Here is a 21,307-nt window from a genome sequence, read left to right as displayed (position 1 = left end):
ATTCAGTAGGTAAATAGGTAAGTTGATAGAACTGCGAAAAGTTTTAGGGGCGAGGATTGAGGTTGAATGAGTCACCCATAACTATTTAATGAATATGATGTAAGTTAAATAAAGGTGATATTTAAAGATTCATGCATATTTGACATCCATCTTGCAGGCACTATAAGACAAGAAGTTGAAAGCAGCTCTCTCGTCAAATGTAACAAATGAATCCACTCACTGTACTGTATGTTGCTTTGGATAAAAGTGAAATATTTATATACACAACCGGTCAAAAGTTTTAAAATGCCTACTCATTCAAAGCTTTTTCCTTATTTTGACTATTTTCTACATTTAAAAAATATATATTTACCTTTATTTAACCAGGTAGGCCAGTTGAGAACAAGTTCTCATTTACAACTGTGACCTGGCCAAGATAAAGCAAAGCAGTGCGACAAAACCAACAACACAGAGTTACACATAAACAAACGTACAGTCAATAACACAATAGAAAAATCTATGTACAGTGTGTGCAAATGCAGAAGAGTAGGGAAGTAAGGCAATAAATAGGCCATAGAGGCGAAATAATTACAATTTAGCATTAACACACTTGCAAAAGAGAAAGAGGAAAAGTAACAATATGGGGATGAGGTAGTTGGGTGTGCTATTTACAGATTGGCTGAGTACAGGTACAGTGATCGGTAAACTGCTCTGACAGCTGATGCTTAAAGTTAGAGAGGGAGATATAAGACATAGAGGGAGATATAAATGTCATCGCCGAAGTCAAGGATCGTTATGATAGTCAGTTTTACAAGGCTGGCTGCATGAGTGAAGGATGCTTTGTTGCGAAATAGGAATTGGAGATTTTGGATTGGAGATGCTTAATGTGGCGCGAGCTGACAAGGTACAAATCTGTCGTTCTGCCCCTGAACAGGCAGTTAACCCACTGTTCCCAGGCCGTCATTGAAAATAAGAATATGTTCTTAACTGACTTGCCTGGTTAAATAAAGGTTAAAAAAATATTTAAAAAATGTGAGTCTGGAAGGAGAGGTTAATGTAGATGTAGAAAATTACAAAAACCCTTGAGTAGGTATTTTTGGCCAGTAGTGTATATTAAGCATTTCCCTTCTCACCTCAGATTATGCTGCAATGTCAATAGTTGCATTGCTATTTAAACTTTTTAACTAATAAATTGACAGCCTTGGAAACTTTTGATCATGTGTCATTAAATTTGGTTTATAAACTTGCATGAAAATTAAGTTTCCAAAATACATCCAGACTGCATATCTCAGTATCTCTGCTAAGAGCTCATTTCATTTTGTAAAGATATATCCACAATGTGTGTGTTCCTAATTATTCACTTTTCACAACCGATCTGAGTAAACCACCAAACAAAAAGAACTACTTCAATCCTTGTTGGTGAATCTGGTCCCGTCTCTCCAGTGTATAGTTTGTTCATTAAACTTATGTAACATAAACCATGTTTTCAACCACAGTTTTTATGCGACTAAAAAAGTAATACCGTATAAAAAATATAAAAAAACACGACAGCTGTGATGGAAACAGGAAGTTTTGGTACAATTGCATAAATGCCGACAGATTTGTTCGTTTGACACGGTTTGACCTTTTTGTGTCAGTAAAATTAATTATGCAAGAAATGGCTGTGGAAATGCATTTATACGCAAATATTGATATAATAACCATATCAAAGCAAACTTAGAGTCGCAATGATATGGTGTGTGGTCCTCCCACTATGATTAAATGGGATGGAAGCACATTAGCCACATTAGATTATACTTTTATTCGCTAGATGAAAACTTAAGCTAAGAGTACATTTTGTGTGCACTAGGTCATCATGCACAGATTTTTATCCGCAACAAATCACTTTGGTGGAAACGCCACTGGTGGGAAAATTTGCATATTTTCTTTAAGCATATTTTTTAATATTCACATGAAAATCTGTCGCCAATTGGATAGAAACCTACAGTTGAAGTCGGGAAGTTTACATACACTTCGGTTAGAGTCATTAAAACTAGTTTTTGCAACCACTCCACAAATGTCTTGTTAACAAACTACAGTTTTGTCAAGTCGGTTAGGACATTAACTTTGTGCATGACACAAGTACTTTTTCCAACAATTATTTACAGACAGATGTCACTTGTAATTTATCACAATTCCAGTGGGTCAGAAGTTTACATACACTAAGTTGACTGTGCCTTTAAAACTTCTTAGGGCTGCAATCCCGTTAACGGGATCGATATGACAACAGCCAGTGAAAGTGCAGGGCGCCTAATTCAAAACAACAGAAATCTCTGAATTAAAATTCCTCAAACATACATGTATCTTATACCGTTTTAAAGGTAATCTAGTTGTTAATCCCACCACAGTGTCCGATTTCAAATAGGCTTTACAGAGAAAGCACCACAAATTATTATGTTAGGTCACCACCAACTCACAAAAAAATTCAGCCATTTCTCCAGCCAAAGAGAGGAGTCACAAAAAGCACAAATGGAGATAAAATGAATCACTAACCTTAGATGATCTTCATCAGATGACACTCATAGGACTTTGTGATACACAATACATGTTTTGTTTGATAAAGTTCATATTTATATAAAAAAATCTCAATATACATTGGCGCGTTACGTTCACTAGTTCCAAAAACATCCAGTGATTTTGCAGAGAACCACATCATTTTACAGAAATACTTATCATAAATGTCAATAAATACAATTGTTAGACATGGAAATATAGATATACCTCTCCTTAATTCAACCGCTGTGTCATATTTCAAAAAAACTTTACGGAAGAAGCACAACCATGCAATAATCTGAGACGGCGCTCAGAAAATAAATACAATTATCCGCCATGTTGGAGTCAACAGAAATCACATTATAAATATACCCTTTACCTTTGACGATCTTCACCAGAATCGGACCAACCTCAGATTTCCTACTTCCTGTTTGGCTTTCATCTCAGGTTTTTGCCTGCCATATGAGTTCTGTTATACTCACAGACATCATTCAAACAGTTTTAGAAACTTCAGAGTGTTTTCTATCCAATACTAATAATTATATGCATATATTAGCAACTGCGACTAAGGAGCAGGCCATTTCCTCTGGGCACCTTTCATACAAGCTACTCAATACTGCCCCTAAAGCCATAAGACGTTTTAAGGGATGGGGTATTGTTTGATGAAACATCAGTTATAAGACCATCTAATATGCCACATATAGCCATTGTGACCTTGAGCAAAGAACATTGTGCATGACACAAGTAATATTTCCAACAATTGTTTAGACAGATTATTTCACTTATAATTCACTGTATCACAATTCCAGTGGGTCAGAAGTTTACCTTCACTAAGTTGACTGAGCCTTTAAACAGCTTGGAAAATCCCAGAAAATGATTTCATGGCTTTAGAAGCTTCTGATAGGCTAATTAACATAATTTGAGTCAATTGGAGGTGTACCTGTGGATGTATTTCAAGGCCTACCTTCAAACTCAGTGCCTCTTTGCTTGACATCATGGAAAAATTAAAAGAAATCAGCCAAGACCTCAGAAAAAAACTGGAGACCTCCACAAGTCTGGAAATTGCTCCCAAGGATGAACCAAACACCTGAAGGTACCACGTTCATCTGTACAAACAATTGTACGCAAGTATAAACACCATGGGACCACGCATCCGTCATACCACTCAGGAAGGGAACGCGTTCTGTCTCCTAGAGATGAACGTACTCTGGTGCGAAAAGTGCAAATCAATCCCAGAACAACAGCAAAGGACCTTGTGAAGATGCTGGAGGAAACAGGTACAAAAGTATCTATGTCTCCAGTAAAACGAGTCCTATATCGACATAACCTGAACGGCTACTCAGCAAGGAAGAAGCCACTGCTCCAAAACCGCCATAAAAATGCCAGACTACGGTTTGCAACTGTACATGGGGACAAAGATCGTACTTTTTGGAGAAATGTCCTCTGGTCTGATGAAACAAAAATAGAGCTGTTTGGCCATAATGACCATCGTTATATTTGGAGGGAAAAGGCCGAGGCTTGCAAGCCGAAGAACACCATCCCAATGAAGCACGGGGGTGTAAGGGATATCGTCCTCCTCTTCTGAGGAGGAGTAGCAAGAAGGATCAGAGGACCAAAACGCAGCGTGGTAAGTTTCCATAATGTTTATTTTAAAACATAAACGGAACACTACGAAATACAAAACAAACGTGAAATGAACGAAACAGTCCCGTGTGGCGACAAACACTGACACGGAAGACAAACACCCACCACCCAAAACTGAAACCCAGGCTACCTAAGTATGATTCTCAATCAGGGACAACAATTGACAGCTGCCTCTGATGGAGAACCATACTAGACCGAACTCAAAAACCAACATAGAAAAACAAACATAGACTGCCCACCCAACTCACACCCTGACTATACTAAAACAAAGATAAAAAACAGAACTATGGTCAGAACGTGACAGGGGGTGGCAGCATCATGTTGTGGGGGTGCTTTGCTGCAGGAGGGACTGGTTCACTTCACAATATTGATGGCATCATGAGGTAGAAAGATTATATGGATATATTGAAGCAACACCTCAAGACATTAGTCAGGAAGTTAAAGCTTGGTCGCAAATGGGTCTTCCAAATGGACAATGACCCCAAGCATACTTCCAAAGTTGTGGCAAAATGGCTTAAGGACAACAAAGTCAAGGTATTGGAGTGGCCATCACAAAGCCCTGACCTCAATCCCATAGAGAATGTGTGAGCAGAACTGAAAAAGTGTGTGCGAGCAAGGAGGCCTACAAACCTGACTCAGTTACACCAGCTCTGTCAGGAGGAATGGGCCAAAATTCACCCAACTTATTGTGGGAAGCTTGTGGAAGGCTACCCAAAACATTTGACCCAAGTTAAACAATTTAAAGGCAATGCTACCAAATACTAATTGAGTGTATGTAAACTTCTGACCCACTGGAATTGTAATGAAATAAATAAAAGCTGAAAAAAAATAACTCTACTATTAATCCGACATTTCACATTCTTAAAATAAAGTGGTGATCCTAACTGACCTAAGACAGGGAATGTTTAAATGTATTTGGCTAAGGTGTATGTAAACTACCGACTTCAACTGTATCTACTGTGTCAATTATGCAATCAATGTATTTCTGAAATCGATATGACTTAGTATACTCATCAATATTTGACCTTATCGACATTCACCGTCTAAATGCCTAATCAGCTCGCGTTAATGCAAAGGTCTATGAAAAATTGTGGTTGTCGACAGACATCAAAAGCTATTATGATGGGCCTCCAGAATTGGCCCATCAATTGGTGTGTTACTGATTCCATGGGTATAACTTACAGAAAGGGGCACCACGGCACTATGGCGGAACCAGGATCGTGTTCATTAGGGCACACAATAGAAATCATCAATGAGCGTTTCTAATTGGACAGGTCCAGGTAGTGCTTCAAGTTGGTGCCTAATGATCACTGCCCTGTATCATACCTCACAGCAGGTTTTAGCCAAATCAACCCCTGTGGTTGCCTAACCTGAAAAGTACGGTGGATTAGTGGCTGCCTGAAGAGGCTTTATGCACCTGAAAGCTTTTCTAGACTAAACAAAGCAATAACCTTGATGACCGCAAGAAACCGCATACACCACGGCTAAGGGTGCAGATCGTGACGAACCATAATAGGTTATGCGGTAAAAGTGAGTCATCGTATTAGTCAACATGACCTCTATTGCCTAACATATACTCAAGTTTGAATTGCATGATGACGACAAGGACAGAGGATTGCATCTTGATGAATCAACAGCACCTTCTGATGAATAAGCTATGTCCTCGTTAATATGCTGTGTTTTCTTCACAAAGTTGAATCAATTTCAGTACTTGATGTTTTATAGGAAATGCTGTGGGTTTTCAGTGATGTTCTCAGTTTACAAGTTTTGAGTGTTTGAGTGGGTGTAAAAAGTCAATGGTTAAAGGCTAGAAGATTATAGCACTGATATTCAGATCAATAAGACATTGCGGACCATTTGTAAAAACAAATGCAACATTAAAAAATAATAAATAAATCTGCATCAATAATAATTTGTCAAATAATGTGTTTATAATATACTATTCAAACACCATGATGAATGTCATATTGTAACAATCCTCGCTAAAGCCCACCTTACAGTTCCCCCTAAGTGAGTTAACCCTTATTGGAGCAATGCGTTTAACACAAGCGACCTGGGTTGATGGTGCATACTGGAGTTGATAATTTGTTTAGAGGCCTTATCTTTTTACAGGTAAAATGACTAAACAAAAGAGACGAGGACATTTTGATGAAAATGGAGGACAAGGTGAATTCATTATTGAGCAATTATTCAACATTTGTCAAATATCACTTTGTGCATTTTACCTGTCCCTGAAAGGAAATATTGTACTATGCAACACAAAGACCGGGAACTGGCCACTATTTCGATCTCAATTCCTTTTGGTCCAATAAAGTTATTTTAAGACACATTTCACAGAGAATCTCGTCCCCAGCTATTGCGAGCATTGGGAATGAGATTAACTATAGTGAAACAGCAAGGCCAGAATCACAAATTAAGTGTGAGACACTCAGTACAACTGACTCTGCATGATGAAGGTAGACTCAGCAATGACATCAGTTTTGGCAGATTGTTTGTTGTTTATGCCTGTAAGGCAGAAGTACATTTTTTGGGGCTGTTGTTGATGTCTAGCCAAAAGTTGCCCCACTGTGTTCGATGATGAAATATTGCTGTGTCTATCTTTAAGCAGTTCCCATAAAGAGAAGGTGCCACACCCACCAAAAAAGCAGGCTTTGAGAAAGATCAATTAAGGTTGAAGTGTCAGCTTTTTAAAATAAATAAGAGCACCATTCATTGATGGAGATGCCATCACCTTTGCTTTTTTGAACTACAGGACACAGAGAGATCTCTGTACCAATATTCTTAAATAGCTCTTGTTTCCTTCCAGAACACTGTTCAGAAAGGACTGGATAGGTGAAAAATACATAACTTTGGAGTCTATCCAATCTTTTTGCCAATCAATAAGCTATTGGAGACCATCGAGACACAGTCAGAGAGAGAGCAATGCTCCCGGGCAGCTTACCCGCTTTCTGAGGTTATAGGTGAGCAGCAGGTTGCGGGAGAAGTGGTTGGAGAAGGCCGTGTAGAACTCCAGAACTTTCTGCAGAGCGTCACGCTTGATGACGTGGAGGTCGCAGTAAGTCAAGGCCCGAACGTTAGCGCAAGCCTGGGCTAGGGTCACCTCCTTCCAGAAGACGTCCCCAAACACGTCTCCCTTTCCTGTGAAGATAAAAACCGCGAAAGGGGAGAGATAAATAGTGAGGTGAATGAGAACAAGGGAAACCCCATCCATCCACAATGATATGAATCTAACTGCCATGAAGCAAATCTTGCAGCCTTTCATGGTAATACAAAGTAAAAAGCCCAAGGTCATACTTCTATGCTGAAATGTGCTTCAATTGCAAACTGCCTGTACAATGTTAACAAAGAAATTGGCAATTGAAAAAGAGTGCATTATGTAACTGCTCATTTAAAAAATAACTAGTTTGAGACCAACGGGGGGGGGGGGGTGATACACAGTGCATTTGTGATACCAATTGTAGAAGCCTTGTCGCCTACAAGGCAAACAGACCCTGTACTGAGCTGTAAACAACATATTGCACCTCTTACTAATATCAAGCTGCATCCCCTCACTCCACCAAGCTCCTACTTTTCTGGAAACAGATCTAAAAAAGTATTAGCAAAGACTCTATAAGCCATGGTTATTAACACATATGCAGACCTTTTGTTTTTCACACATGAAAATACAAATCTGTCCCTTTCCCGTGTCCAAATTTAATTGATGAAATGCATCAGACAGCTTATGGGAGCTTTTGGATTTATAGTACAAAATCAAATCCAATGTTTAGTTTGTCTGGAAGCGTGACGTCAGTGTCGGTGACGTGGCTGGTTTTCTTTTTGTAGTCTGTAATATCCTGTAGACCCTAATAGTCTCAGTGGGTACAACATCTCCAATGCACTTCTTTATAAACCCCCTCACTGAATCAGCGTATAGGTCGATGTTGGTCTCTGAGGCTGTCCAGAACATATTCCAGTCCACGTGATCAAAACAATCTTGAAGCGTGGCTTCCGATTGGTCAGAACCGCATTGAATGGTTCTTGTCACTGGTACATCCTGTTTGAGTTTCTGCCTATAAAGACGGTAGGAGCAAGATGGCGTCGTGGTCGGATTTTATGAAGGGAGGACCGGGGGTAGAGTAGCAGTTGTCGAGTGTATTACCCCTGCGCATAGTGCAATCAATATGCTGATAGACTTTTTCTCAAATTTGCTTTGTTAAAATCCCTAGCTACAATAAATGCAGCCTCAGGATATATGGTTTCCAGTTTACATAGAGTCCAGTGAAGTTCCTTGAGGGCTGTCTTGGTGTCTGCTTGAGGGGGAATGTACACAGCTGTGACTATAACTGACGAGAATTCTCTTGGTAGGTAAAATGGCCGGTATTTGATTGTAAGGAATTCTAGATCGGGTGAGCAAAAGGACTTGAGTTCATGTAAGTTGTTATGATTGATTACACGAGTTGTTAATCATATAGCATACACCCCCGCCCTTCCTCTTCCCAGAGAGGTGTTTTTCTCTGTCGGCACGATGCATGGAGAAGCCCGGTGGCTGAACCGATTCCGACAACATATCCCGAGAGAGCCATGTTTCTGTGAAACAGAGAATGTTACAATCTCTGATGTCTCTCTGGAAGGCAACCCTTGCTCAGATTTCTTCTATCTTGTTATCAAGAGACTAGACATCTGCTCCTTCTCTGGCACCGTTGATTTGAGTCGGCTACTGGGATTAGATCCATTGTCCTGGGTGGTAGTTTGAACAGAGGATCCGCTTCGGAAAAGTCGTATTCCTGGTCTTAATGTTGGTAAGTTGATGTTGCTCTTATATCCAAGTTCTTCACAGCTGTTTGTAATAAGACTTAAAATTTCCTGGGGTAACAATGTAAGAAATAATACATTAAAAAACTGAATACTGCATAGTTTCCTCAGAACTTGGAGATGTACAATACAGATTTGAATGACTGGTTAAATCTAGCTTTGTGAATAAAATAGACTGGGGGAAAAATAAATATTGAACAAAAATATAAATGCAACATGTAAAGTTGTTGTTCTATGTTTCATAAGCTGTTATAAAAGATTCCAGAAATGTTCCATACACACAAAAAGCATATTTCTCTCAAATTCTGTGCACAAATTTGTTTTTATCCCTGTTAGTGAGCATTTCTCCTTTGACTAGATTATCCATCCACCTGATAGGTGAAGAAGCTGATGAAACAGCATGATCATTACACAGGTGCTGCTTGTGTTGGGAACAATAAAAGGCCACTCTAAAATGTGCAGGTTTTGCCACAAATGTCTCAAGATGAGGGAGCGTGCAGCTTGCATGCTGACTACAGGAATGTCCACCAGCGCTGTTACCAGATAATTGAATGTTAATTTCTCTACCATAAGCCGCCTCCCAACATCATTTTAGAGAATTTGGAAGTACATTCAACCAGCCTGACAACTGCAGACCACGTGTAACCACGCCAGCCCAGGTCCTTCACATCCGGCTTCTACACTTGCGGGATCGTCTGAGTCCAGCCACCCGGACAGCTGATGAAACTGAGGAGTATTTCTGTCTGTAATGAAGCACTTTTGTAGGGAAAAATTCATTCTGATTGGCTGGGCCTGACTTCCAAGTGGGTGGGCCTATGCTCTCTCAGGCCCATCCATGGCTGTGCCCCTGCCCAGTTATGTGAAATCCATAGATTAGGGCCTAATGAATTGACTTCAAATGACTGATTCCCTTATATTAACTAAATCAGTAAAAATAATTGAAATTGTTGCATGTTGCATTTATATATTTGTTCAGTATAGAGGGGGAGAAGTCTTCATTTAAAAAAAGACATTTATGACTGAAGTTTACTGTTTCGGACCAACCGGTCACACCACAAACAAACAACTGTATACAGCGTTGAACGATGTTTGGCCATTAAGGGTTATTTGCATGTGGAAACGTTGCATAATGCCTGTTAGATGTATGTAGATTTCCACCGAAGTAAATAATTAAGTTATTAATTAAGGACATAAACAATAAGTAGTAATGCCACATACTCCAAGGAAGATAAAATATAGCCTGGTTCCTCTCTAGGTTTCTTCCTAGGTTTTGGCCTTTCTAGGGAGTTTTTCCTAGCCACCGTGCTTCTACACCTGCATTGCTTGCTGTTTGGGGTTTTAGGCTGGGTTTCTGTACAGCACTTTGAGATATCAGCTGATGTACGAAGGGCTATATAAATAAATTTGATTTGACATCTACAAATAACGTTATTTTTTTTAAATGAAGCTCGAATTAAAACAATTTGTGTTTGTCAGAGCAATGGGAATACTTTCTTACAGCACGGAAGCTAAGAAGCTCTCAAGTGGTATATGGCATGTCAGAGCGTGACGTGTCCTTCCACCACAATAACAATAACAAAGTGAACTCCCCTCCTGTTTCTGTAAAAAGCTGAGGGATGGGGCTGGAGAAATATTACCACTCTCAAATTCATAGACAAGCTATGGATGCAAGGACTGACCATCCATGATATAACAATTAGTTTTAACCATGTTTTGAGGCTCAGTGTTTGTTTGGATTTACTTTGTTTACATTGAACTTAAACAAGCTTATATTTGGGGTTCTGATGGGGTAAGACAGTTGTACTATGCTCATGAGTCATTTATACGTTATATTCTTCAAGAATCAATGGGTACATATAATTGATTTATGTCCAGCACTTGATGTATAAACTGCTGATTTTCCCATTAAAGGGACATTTCACTCATAAATGAAAGTTGTCAGATGTTTTCGGGCCTCGAAAGTACAGTACTTTCAAGATGAAATGTATTGTATGATGTTGTGTAGATACCTCCCAAATGAATGGAAAAGTTAAGCACTGTCTAATTTCCTGGTTTCATTCGATGCTTGAATTTTCTATTCATTTGGGGTGGAGGAATACAGCTGGATCTACACGTTGTCATGTGGTTTCATCTTGACATTAGATTACTTTAGAGGTCTGAAAACATTTGACAAACTTTGATTTGAAAGGGAAATTAATGTCCCTTTTTGATTCATTAACAGACAAACAGCTTGTCATTTTGTCACCATGGCTTGCTTTTTGGGAGACCCTTTCTTCCCTTGGATGATATTTGAGGAGATCTGTGAAAAATGGGAAGTACAAATCCAATTTAATCCGCTCAAGCCACATCTGGCACAAATTGCTTTAATGACAATCATACTAACCCAACGGGAAGAGGAAATGAACATACACGACTAGGTAACATTAGCTATGTAAATAAAATAATTTCTGCATTCTTACAAATGTAGCGGTGATCCATAGCTAGATAGTAGCTTTTAAGTTTACACTAGCTACCATATTAAAGCTACCTTAGAACAAACCAGGGTTCATTTGATCAATTTCACGGAAGTCATTATATTAGGTTATTTGCCGAACCGAAAACCTGAACTTGATCAATCCCGAGTTTTTTTGTATATGTATTTTTTGTATATGATCGTAAAACATTCTTATGACTGCAACATTTGTTGGCACCTTCAATCAATTCTTGAACATTTTCTTATAAGAACTGTATTTCACCACTCTGTCTGCTTAGGCAAATTTGCAGAAATTCTAAACTTGGAACCCAATCAGAACTCCCGTACATACACCTCGTGATGACAGCAGCCAATGGCCTGCATCTATCTACGTCTGCGATGTAAACACAGCCTCTGGTGAAAACACGAGCTGCTGTCTGATGAAGAGGAGCATAGCGAGCTCCCAAAGACTGAAATACGATATACATATTTTTAAGTGCACGTTAAATATGCAAAATGCAATACGAATTGTCCTGATCGTATGAAGAGGTAACTGTTAACCATTTAGCCAATTTATTGAAAGCTAGCCAATGTTGCCGTTTGACTAGCATTTCCAGCTACTGTAAATGTTCATGTGTTTCATTAGCCATCTGTATTACATTTTAGAATCATATTGTGGCCTGATTATATGTCTAATATCATGTAACTAGCTGCAGTCTTAAAGAAACGTTCAATCATATACTTTGTGTAGATACCCAAATAAAAGCATAGATAGATAGTTGTGTGTGTGTGTGTGTGTGTCATGTATGCTATGAATAGAGATGGGTTAAAATTATAGACGGATCATTTCTTTGCCAGTGGGCAAACGTACAAAATCAACAGGGGATCAAAATAGTTTTTTCCCTCACCGTATATCAAGTGCCGTGGAGGTAACAATCTTACAATATTGCAGTCCAGAAATGACTTTACCATCTATGCCAAAAGCCTGGGCCTTTGGAGACGTTACAACTGTCATCATGGCATGCTTCAGTATTTCCCCTTCTCTCTAGGAGCACTGTGTGCCCAGGCCCCATAGGTATATCGAAAGGATCCCACCCTGGTCACCAATGTAGCTGACAGATGTAGAGAGAGACAAGTGCCTTAGCAGAATGCACTCTAAAGCTTGTGTGGTCCAGAGACGAGAACTACAATCTATGGCGAAAGCCTGGGCTCCTGACTGGGGCAATATTCTCCCCACTGCATGTTACAATAATCATCTATTTGTCACCTGTTAAACTGAATCTAAACTGAGATGATCAAACAAGCATGAGTATCTGTAGTTGGTGTTCTTTAACTCTGAAATGCACTACACCGTGTAAGACAAACCCCACAAAGAAAAGACAACAGGCAAATGCATATGCAGTCTCAATGTCTAAATAGTGACAGTAGGGCTAGTTGAAACTGCAGTATGGATACCACTTGGTTGATCTCTTGGAGCAGGACACAGGAGAGCTGAATAGATCATGTGAGACAAAAGTGAGAGACAAGAATAAAACAAATCACAGTAAAGGAATGTAGTTTGTGAGCTAGAAAATAAACATCCTGACAGTCTGAGGCAGGGAGCTCTGCAATCATCCTACTCCAACTATTGACAGGGATAATGTGACATTTCTTATTAGTCAGTATGAATGAAATTAGTGGGTCTTGCCTTGATGACTGTATAGTCTTAAATTATTACTTGAAATAAACTGATAGCTAAAACACTCATTGTCTCAGAATGAAATGCTAGCTAGTGATAAAGCTATATGCTTCTGCTAGCTAGCAACAGATCTACTTGTTGTAACTAGCTAGCTAACTAGCAAGCTAGATAAATTACCAATGTTGCGGTGTTCTAAATTGGGAGTAATTTTACAAGCTTACATTGATGGTATCGTGTTCCTATAACTAAATAGTTAGATTACAAAAAATAAACTTTACCTGATAGCAGTTTTGTCGGACAGCAATCTCTCTCGAGGTTTCACCAGCTGTTTACTACCTTTAGATACGGACAACGTGATCAGCAGAGATAATACCATGGATAGTACACGAGTTTTGATCAGTTTACAGTTTGATACGCGCCGATGTTTGCCTGTACAACTAGCCAACATTAAAATAATTGACATGACCTACCAACAGAAATACATATACACAATGTGTAAAAACCAGCTACTCCCTCGACAGAGATCGATCATCTCGAAAACTAAAGCATAGCTTGCTACAGCCCACCGCCTATATGAGGTAAAGGGGAGTTGCTTCTTGCCTGGACCTCGATGCAGTCAAGCAAAACAACAAAACACTGTTGAGATGTAAAGCTACGGCGGCCATTTTAGAATGTAACATGCTGTTACTACAATTTCAGCTATTTTTTTAATCGATAAAACAAGTTTTTTTTTATGGAAAATGTATGTACATTTCAGCCATTTCAAAATCATTGCTATTACAATTTTACTGTAAGAGTGTTGTTCTGTTTACAGTGCTTAGAGGGGCAACTTTCGAGAGTGTCATGAGTCGAAACGTGACAAACTCGCAAGTTTACATTCCAGTATATCTGTAGCTCACGGTATTACTGCAAAAAAGTCAAGTAAGTGTGAAGACCCTAGTAGTGCGAGATATTCTCCTGCTCATTTCTTAATGGTTAAATCACTGCTAGAGGGAGAGGGTAATCCAAATATTTATCCCTCGTGTAAATACGAGCTCCATCGTGATAACCAGTCTTCTCGCTTGACGATTTGGAGGGAAAAACAATCACCGAAAGGATGCAGAGAGCAGCCCTAGAGTATTGTAAATTCATCATCCCACTTCCTACCAGCGTTTTTCTGTCTCAGTGACACAGCTAATCTATGAGGATGAGTTATCAGACCATCATGCATCTAACAGAGGTCTGACTCAAGAGTGCCTCTTCTCTCTTGAGGGAACTAGATAAAAGGTTCTCTGTGTTGTACGTCTATTTGGAAGACACTACATGAGCACAGCATAACACCTACAAAAGCCATTTCTTTATTTTTTATTATTATATCACACAAGCATTTTAAAATAATATTAACCACTACAGGTTGACACACATATGGCATGTTTGTTCCTATATAGTGGGGTGGCTAAACTGAAAAACTTTGACTCAATTGTAATAGAGCAGGGGTTTCAATTCTGGTCCCGGTGTTGTGCAGAAATTCTCCGGCAATTCTCTGGCAAGGCTATTTTCTTTCCTGCCGAAAGTCATTTTTAAGTGAGATGAGAAAATATGGTTAATATAGCTATTATGTAATCCATTTTTGTCCATAAAGCAAAATATTGTGGTGACGCAACATTGTGATGTTAAGTTTATTTATTTCCAGTTTTGATCTTTCATTTTTTTTAAAGAAGCTCTCATGCTAGAAAAGGTTGGAGAACCCTGCTGTAGACCTCATCACATCACGTCCCAGACAACAGAGGTTCAGTATACTCTCAAAGTATCATTTCAGAAAGTGTCATTTGTCTTCATTTGACTTCTCATGTGGTTGAACACAGATGTAGGATCTTAATCATAATGAATTATTTTATTGACCACCCTGTTTGCAGGGAACTTTCCTGCAATGCAGATATGTTTTACTTGTAGTATATGAGGTTTAAAAAAGGCTTCTGAAGTTTGTAATTTCCACTTTGAAATTCCAGACTTGATTTTCAGACTGGATTTGTATCAACCCCTACAAAAACATGTTCCATCATAATCAACATAATAATTCACATTTCCTGTTGCTGCAGGATTATTTTCCTGCTGTAGCAAACTGGCTCAAATTAAGATCCTACATCTGTACGTCACCTCCAGAGATCCACACAAAGCTGATTTTGTTTATTAGAGTTAGGATTACTAGTGTTTGCTTTGACATGGTCACTGCTAATTTTCACAACATTCGTTTCCGCATAATAACGGGTTCACGAGAATCGCCCTAAGGGGTTGCACAGATATTGTCACGGCTCTTATGAAAGTGAAAAGCATGCGACTATCAAAACATTGAGTTTGCTCAATGTAGGCCGTTGAGCATACTTCCTGAACAGATTGTATAGAGAATAGGGATGCTTTAATTCACTTTGAATTAACATTAAAAAGAAGCACAGATGTAATTTGCTATTTTGAGGCTGGTTTCTGCTTTAAAGCAGCAGACGTGAACCTACATCAAGGGGTGGATCTCCGCAATCAGTCTCTATTGTCGTCTTGAATACTAATGTGACGCAATACCTTACAGTCAGGTGTACACAAACAGGAAACATGTTTTTCAGCGCAATCCACTATACTCTCACCTAAATTTCACCAAATGAGCAATAAGCCAGGTCCATCAATGCTCTATGCATTGAAAGGTCACTAAGTGTAATATGGTCATGAAAACACACCATTTTATAATGCAATTGTTTTCGAGTGTCAGATATTGACTATATATACAGATACCAAAGATGGCCTCTTGACCATGTCTCCCTCTGGTCTTCTGGCCTCAATTACACTTCCTGGATAAATGAAGGTTTAAAAATTAAGAATAAATAAACCCTCACCTAATATGGCCACAACCTCATCGTCCTGGATGACCTCCAAGGACCCGGACACCACGAAACAGAGGCTGTCTACACTTTCGCCCGCGTGGTAGATGAGGTCTCCAGGGGCACTGTGGGTGGTCTGGAACTCCATGGCCAGGGCTCGTAGGCACCCGTCGCTAGCCAGTCGGAAGGCTGGGTGCTCCTTGAACACCTTTCTGTTAAGATGGACGCAAATGTCCGCCCGCATGTCCTTGGGGCAGATCTGCAACACCTGCGGGAGAGGAAGGTTACTTATACATATTCACAAATTGGTTGTGGTATTTTCTTCGTGGAGTTGATAAACATCAACAAATAGGGTACTGACAGCTGTTAGTGTAGCTAGCTAATGTTATGGTGTTGTGTTTTTTTTACTACATAATATTCCAGCTCTATGGCTGGTTCTGGAGCTGGATTTGTCATAAGCATTGATTTTTATTTTTATTTTTTATTTAACCTTTATTTAACTAGGCAAGTCAGTTAAGAACAAACTCTTATTTACAATGACGGCCTACCCCGGCCAAACCTGGATGATGCTGGGCCAATTGTGCACCACCCTATTAGACTCCCAATCACGCCCGGATGTGATATAGCCTGGATTCGAACCAGGGACTGTGGTGACGTTGCAGCTTTTTCTGATGAATAAACAATGCCATGCTGGTGGGTGGTAACATTACAATAAAACCCAGCCCTGAAATGTAGGCTGACAATAATGTGTGTCATATCATAGGAAAAAACACCACATGCCCACGGATTTGCATGAAGTGGGCAGTTCGAATTTGTCACTTCAAGCCCAAAGATATCATACTTTGACTAAAACGATGACTTATTAACTTAAATCATTGTGCAATATTATGGGTAAGCCCTGGCCATAGTCTTTCAGTTGAAAAAAAAGTAGATTTCTACTGGTGTGGGCATTTAAAAAAGGTTTGAATGAAACAAGTCAAAAATAAGCTAAAACTTCCCCCCCAAATAGAATGATCCCTTTCACATCAACTTCAAAGGGGTGAATCTTTGCAAATTTCAGTCTCTCCCTGTTCTGGGAATAGAGGGCCAATTGCACATGATTACCTCTGCATCTCCTATTGTGTCAAATGTGAAGAGGTCATAACCAACACGCATTTGCAGGACCAGGTCAGGAATAATTCTAATTTAGAATGAGCCAGAAGACAAATAGGACCAGTAATGTTGAAATATGACACTAGATGACAGAACATCAGATCGTATTTCTAGTTCTGTATGAATCTATTCCCTTTTGACATAATACAATAATAATAATAAATTGTAGGGATGTGCATCATTCCCTTTCAAGACGATTCGAATCCAGATACGTGGCCTCCGATACGATACAGGAACGCTAAGTTTTAGTTTGAAATGATTTGGTGTGATTCAGTTGAATTCGAGAATGAATCGATGCGATACAATTCGATGCACTAATATTTGTTGTATAAGCACATACATTTTCCATTGCAAATCTGAACCTGCTGGTGATGGAACTCATGAGCTGGGCCTCTCTGAGCTGGATCTGTCTGAGTTGATGTGTACATCTGCGTGTGTAAATTATGCTGTGGTGTATACTATGTAGGCACCTAATCTGAGCCATAAAGGACACTTGCCACCTGACACCCCACTATCAGATTAGGAGGGGTGGGGACAATGTAGCCATATTTTTTTGTCCCCGCACTTCTGAAATTACCATCACCCACTAATTAACTTCTCATTTTTGCAGATCAAGTGTTCGAGCTAGTAATGTACATGAATCAATATTTTTCCGTTACAGATTAGCTATGACATAGCCAATAAATATATAGCACAATTTTGGATTATACCCCCATCTCAAAATCAAATGGTTTTGACCGTTTGGAAGTGTAGTGAGTTTATTTTCTCCTCCCGCTTTAGCCATGCAGTGCTCCTCCCAAAAGGTGATTCCTCCTTATGAAATAATTAACTTTAATCTGTATGTCTAAAAATGACCATATACACTAATTGTTTAAAGTAAAACTACCCAAACTATTGCTGATGGGTTTTGTGCAGCAAAATCAAATCTATTGTAAACCCTGCTCAGCAGGTATATCTAGATGAGAGATGTGTTTCTGGTAGCTTACTTTTATTCTGGTTAAAACACACTATTTCAACAGTTCATTCATAACAATAACCTAGCAAATGACATACGTTGTCACTCAACTAATAAACCCTAATATCACGCAAGCCATTTTAGCATTTGAACACAGGTGTGCAAGATCAGGAACAGGCCTTCTACCTCGCATTGGTCAGCATGCGAAGCTGGGCACAGTGTGCAGTTTGACGACGCTACTGATATTCCCTAGGGTTGTTCGGCATGCAAAATTACTTGTTGATCAATGACTGTCAACAGTTACATGCTTTTAGTTTGACACCGAAGGAGAGGACACAGCAGTTGTCACAAAAGATGAGGTAGTTTTGGAAGGCAAAAAATAAAGTAATATGAGAAAAAAATGTTAGTGAATCGGCGATTCCTAACGTTTCAATCAATTTTCTGACCAAGGCATTTTACATTTGGATCGGTATGGGGTCCGAGGAATGATACAGTCATATCTTAAACATTTGAATTGGGGGCCAATGAGTAGCGTTAAATCAGTCAATTGTATCAATATAATAATAATTATAATAAATTAATAATAATGGTATAACAATGACAACATAATACCACCAACACATACCAGTAATATCCATGGTGATTGCATAACCTTTTGATTCCTCTCACAGACCAACTTAGCAATGAAATAAAGATGCATACTGTGAGACGGTAACAAAATGGTATGGACATTTTAAGCCATGTTTGCGTTACCTTGTCTGTATCGATGCCTCTAGACATGGACCATGTAGAGACAATGTAGTCCATGACGCGTTCACTGAGGCCCTTTGGCACCTGGTAGAGCTTGAGGAAGTCGCGGACACTGTTGAGCATCTCGTGGTAGCGGTTGGTGTTGGCGGACATCTGCTGGAAGATGGTGGTCACGTTACCGAAGATGGTGGCATACAGGAGTGCTGGAAAAGACCAATAAAGAGTGTGGTCAATGTGCTGGCAAATATAGCCTACTGTTGATGTGTCCACTAAAGGATTCTAGCAAATGGGACCCTTGAAATTATGAGCTGGTAAGAATAATGGTTTTGAGTTTATTAGCATTTTATCACTGACAAGACTGTTCTGTGTATTATTAATAGTGAAAGAACAGAACACTAGAGACCCAAAGGAACCATTCGTGATGTTTTCTTTCGGCAGACAACAGTCTGTAAATCTATCACAATAATATCCCCATATTCACAGTCATAACTTGGAAACATCATTTTGTGCCCTTGCAAATGCAGCGATGTGTGTAGCAAAACAAGTGGCATGTTACATTTATCGTATCTTCTTCTACACGGACATTATCTCTCCATTGGTCATAATGGGCTTTGGGAGATGGTCTGTAAAGACAAAATGGTGTCACACTCCCTCTCACTTCCCACTGACTGCTGACCAATCAGCCATCTCTCATTCTGTGTCTCAATCCCGCAGCTATCCAATCAATATCGGCTCTCACAATTCATACCCAAGTCAGCACTTTGCCTGAGAATGTGTCGCCCTATTCCCCTTCCAGTGCCCCACTCCTCCACAGCAGGGTCAGAAAAATCAATAAAGGTCCTGTCAGCCATTAGTGATGACACTGGTGGCATTCATTTTCAAGGGAAGTGAAACATAGTGCTCGTTTTCAATCGTTCAGGTGGCACACCAAAAGTTGAAAAATCACTGGCTTTATTATAACCAAAGGGTCATCATAATTGTTAAACTGAAGGGGATATTGAGCAACCTTGCCAAAGGACGTTTTAGAAGGTGGATGACATGACTATATTATTGTTGCTGCTGACGCAATCTATCCTCGCAGAGGCGGCGAGCGAGCACAACAGGTAAACAGTCAGGGAGACGAGAGAGGGCTTGTCATATACACAATGGGGCAATGCTCAGAGGCATTAGGCTGGGCTAAAAACGTGTGTCATTTTTCCAGCAGCAGCAGTGATGAGTGATGGGCCAAATATACCTGTCTGATCAAGCCACAGAACTGAACTAAGGGTAGCCGCCTGTGATAAAAATGCATCAGGATACTGTTAAATGCAACAGCTTGGGACTGTTCTGACAACATACACTAGGCTGGATCATTCAGTTATCAGAAGCAATTTAAGGGTGTAATTTAATTGTAACTGGATTGAGAGACTCCCGAAGCCACTCCTATGTTGTCTTGGCTGTGTGCTTAGGGTCATTATCCTGTTGGAAGGTGAACCTTCGCCCTAGTTTGAGGTCTTGAGCACTCTGGAGCAGGTTTTCATCAAGGATCTCACTGTACTTCGCTCCTTTCATCTTTCCCTCGATCCTGACTATTCTCCCAGTCCCTGCCCCTGAAAAACATCCCCACAGCATGTTGCTGCCACCACCATGCTTCACCGTAGGGATAGTATTGGTCAGGTGATGAGCAGTACCTGGTTTCATCCAGACGTGTCCCTTGGCATTCAGGCCAAAGAGTTCCATCTTGGTTTCATCAGACCAGAGAATCTTGTTTTTCATGGTCTGAGAGTCCTTTAGGTGCCTTTTGGCAAACTGCAAGAGAGCTGTCATGTGCCTTTTACTGAGGAGTGGATCAGTCTGGTCATAAAGGCCTGATTGGTGGACTGCTGCAGAGATGGTTGTCCTTCTGGAAGGTTCTGAAGCTCTGTCAGAGTTACTATTGGGTTCTTGGTCACCTCCCTGACCAAGGCCCTTCTCCCCCGATTGCTCAGTTTGGCCAGGCAGCCAGCTCTAGGAAGATTCTTGTGGTTCCACACTTCTTCCATTTGAGAATGATGGAGTCCACTGTGTTTTTGGGGACCTTCGATGCTGCAGTATTTTTTTGGTACACTTCTCCAGATCTGTGCCTCGACACAATCCTATCTCAGAGCTCTAGGGACAATTCCTTCGACCTCATGGCTTGATTTTTGCTCTGACATGCACTGACAACTGTGGGATCTTATATAGACAGGTGTGTACCTTTCCAAATCATGTCCAATACATTACATTTACCACAGGTGGACTCCAATCAAGTTGTAGAAACACCTCAAGGATAATCAATGGAAACAGGATGCACCTGAGCTCAATTTCAAATCTCAAAGCTAAGGGTCTGAATACTTATGTAAATAAGGTATGTTTTTTACTTATAATAAATTTGCAAAAAATTCTAAAAACCTGTTTTCGCTTTGTCATTATGCGGTATTGTGTGCGAAAAAATATATAATTTAATACATTTTAGAATAAGTCTGTAACACAACAAAATGTGTAAAAAGGGAAGGGGTCTGAATACGTTC

General features: G+C 39.8%; 1 protein-coding gene across 4 annotated transcripts in view; it reads right to left on the bottom strand.

Annotated features, from left to right (window-relative positions):
- The window catches only part of LOC124015548 (potassium voltage-gated channel subfamily H member 1-like), a 66,379-nt gene that overhangs the window by 21,537 nt on the left and 23,535 nt on the right, over nt 1-21,307 (bottom strand). For all 4 annotated transcript variants that reach the window (XR_006835180.1, XM_046330832.1, XM_046330833.1 and 1 more), the window contains 3 exons: nt 18,783-18,982; nt 15,938-16,190; nt 7,097-7,293 (listed from right to left, as the gene is read on the bottom strand). Coding sequence is in view for 3 of the 4 variants with exons in the window: in XM_046330832.1 (XP_046186788.1) it covers nt 7,097-7,293; nt 15,938-16,190; nt 18,783-18,982 (650 nt within the window). In the remaining variant the exon portion in view is untranslated. The remainder of the gene's footprint in view (nt 1-7,096; nt 7,294-15,937; nt 16,191-18,782; nt 18,983-21,307) is intronic.

Source organism: Oncorhynchus gorbuscha, linkage group LG26 (genome assembly GCF_021184085.1).
Source record: "Oncorhynchus gorbuscha isolate QuinsamMale2020 ecotype Even-year linkage group LG26, OgorEven_v1.0, whole genome shotgun sequence".
NCBI classification, from domain to species: Eukaryota; Metazoa; Chordata; class Actinopteri; order Salmoniformes; family Salmonidae; genus Oncorhynchus; species Oncorhynchus gorbuscha.
Note: the sequence above shows the minus strand (reverse complement) of the source record. Positions and strands in the feature narration are given on the sequence as shown.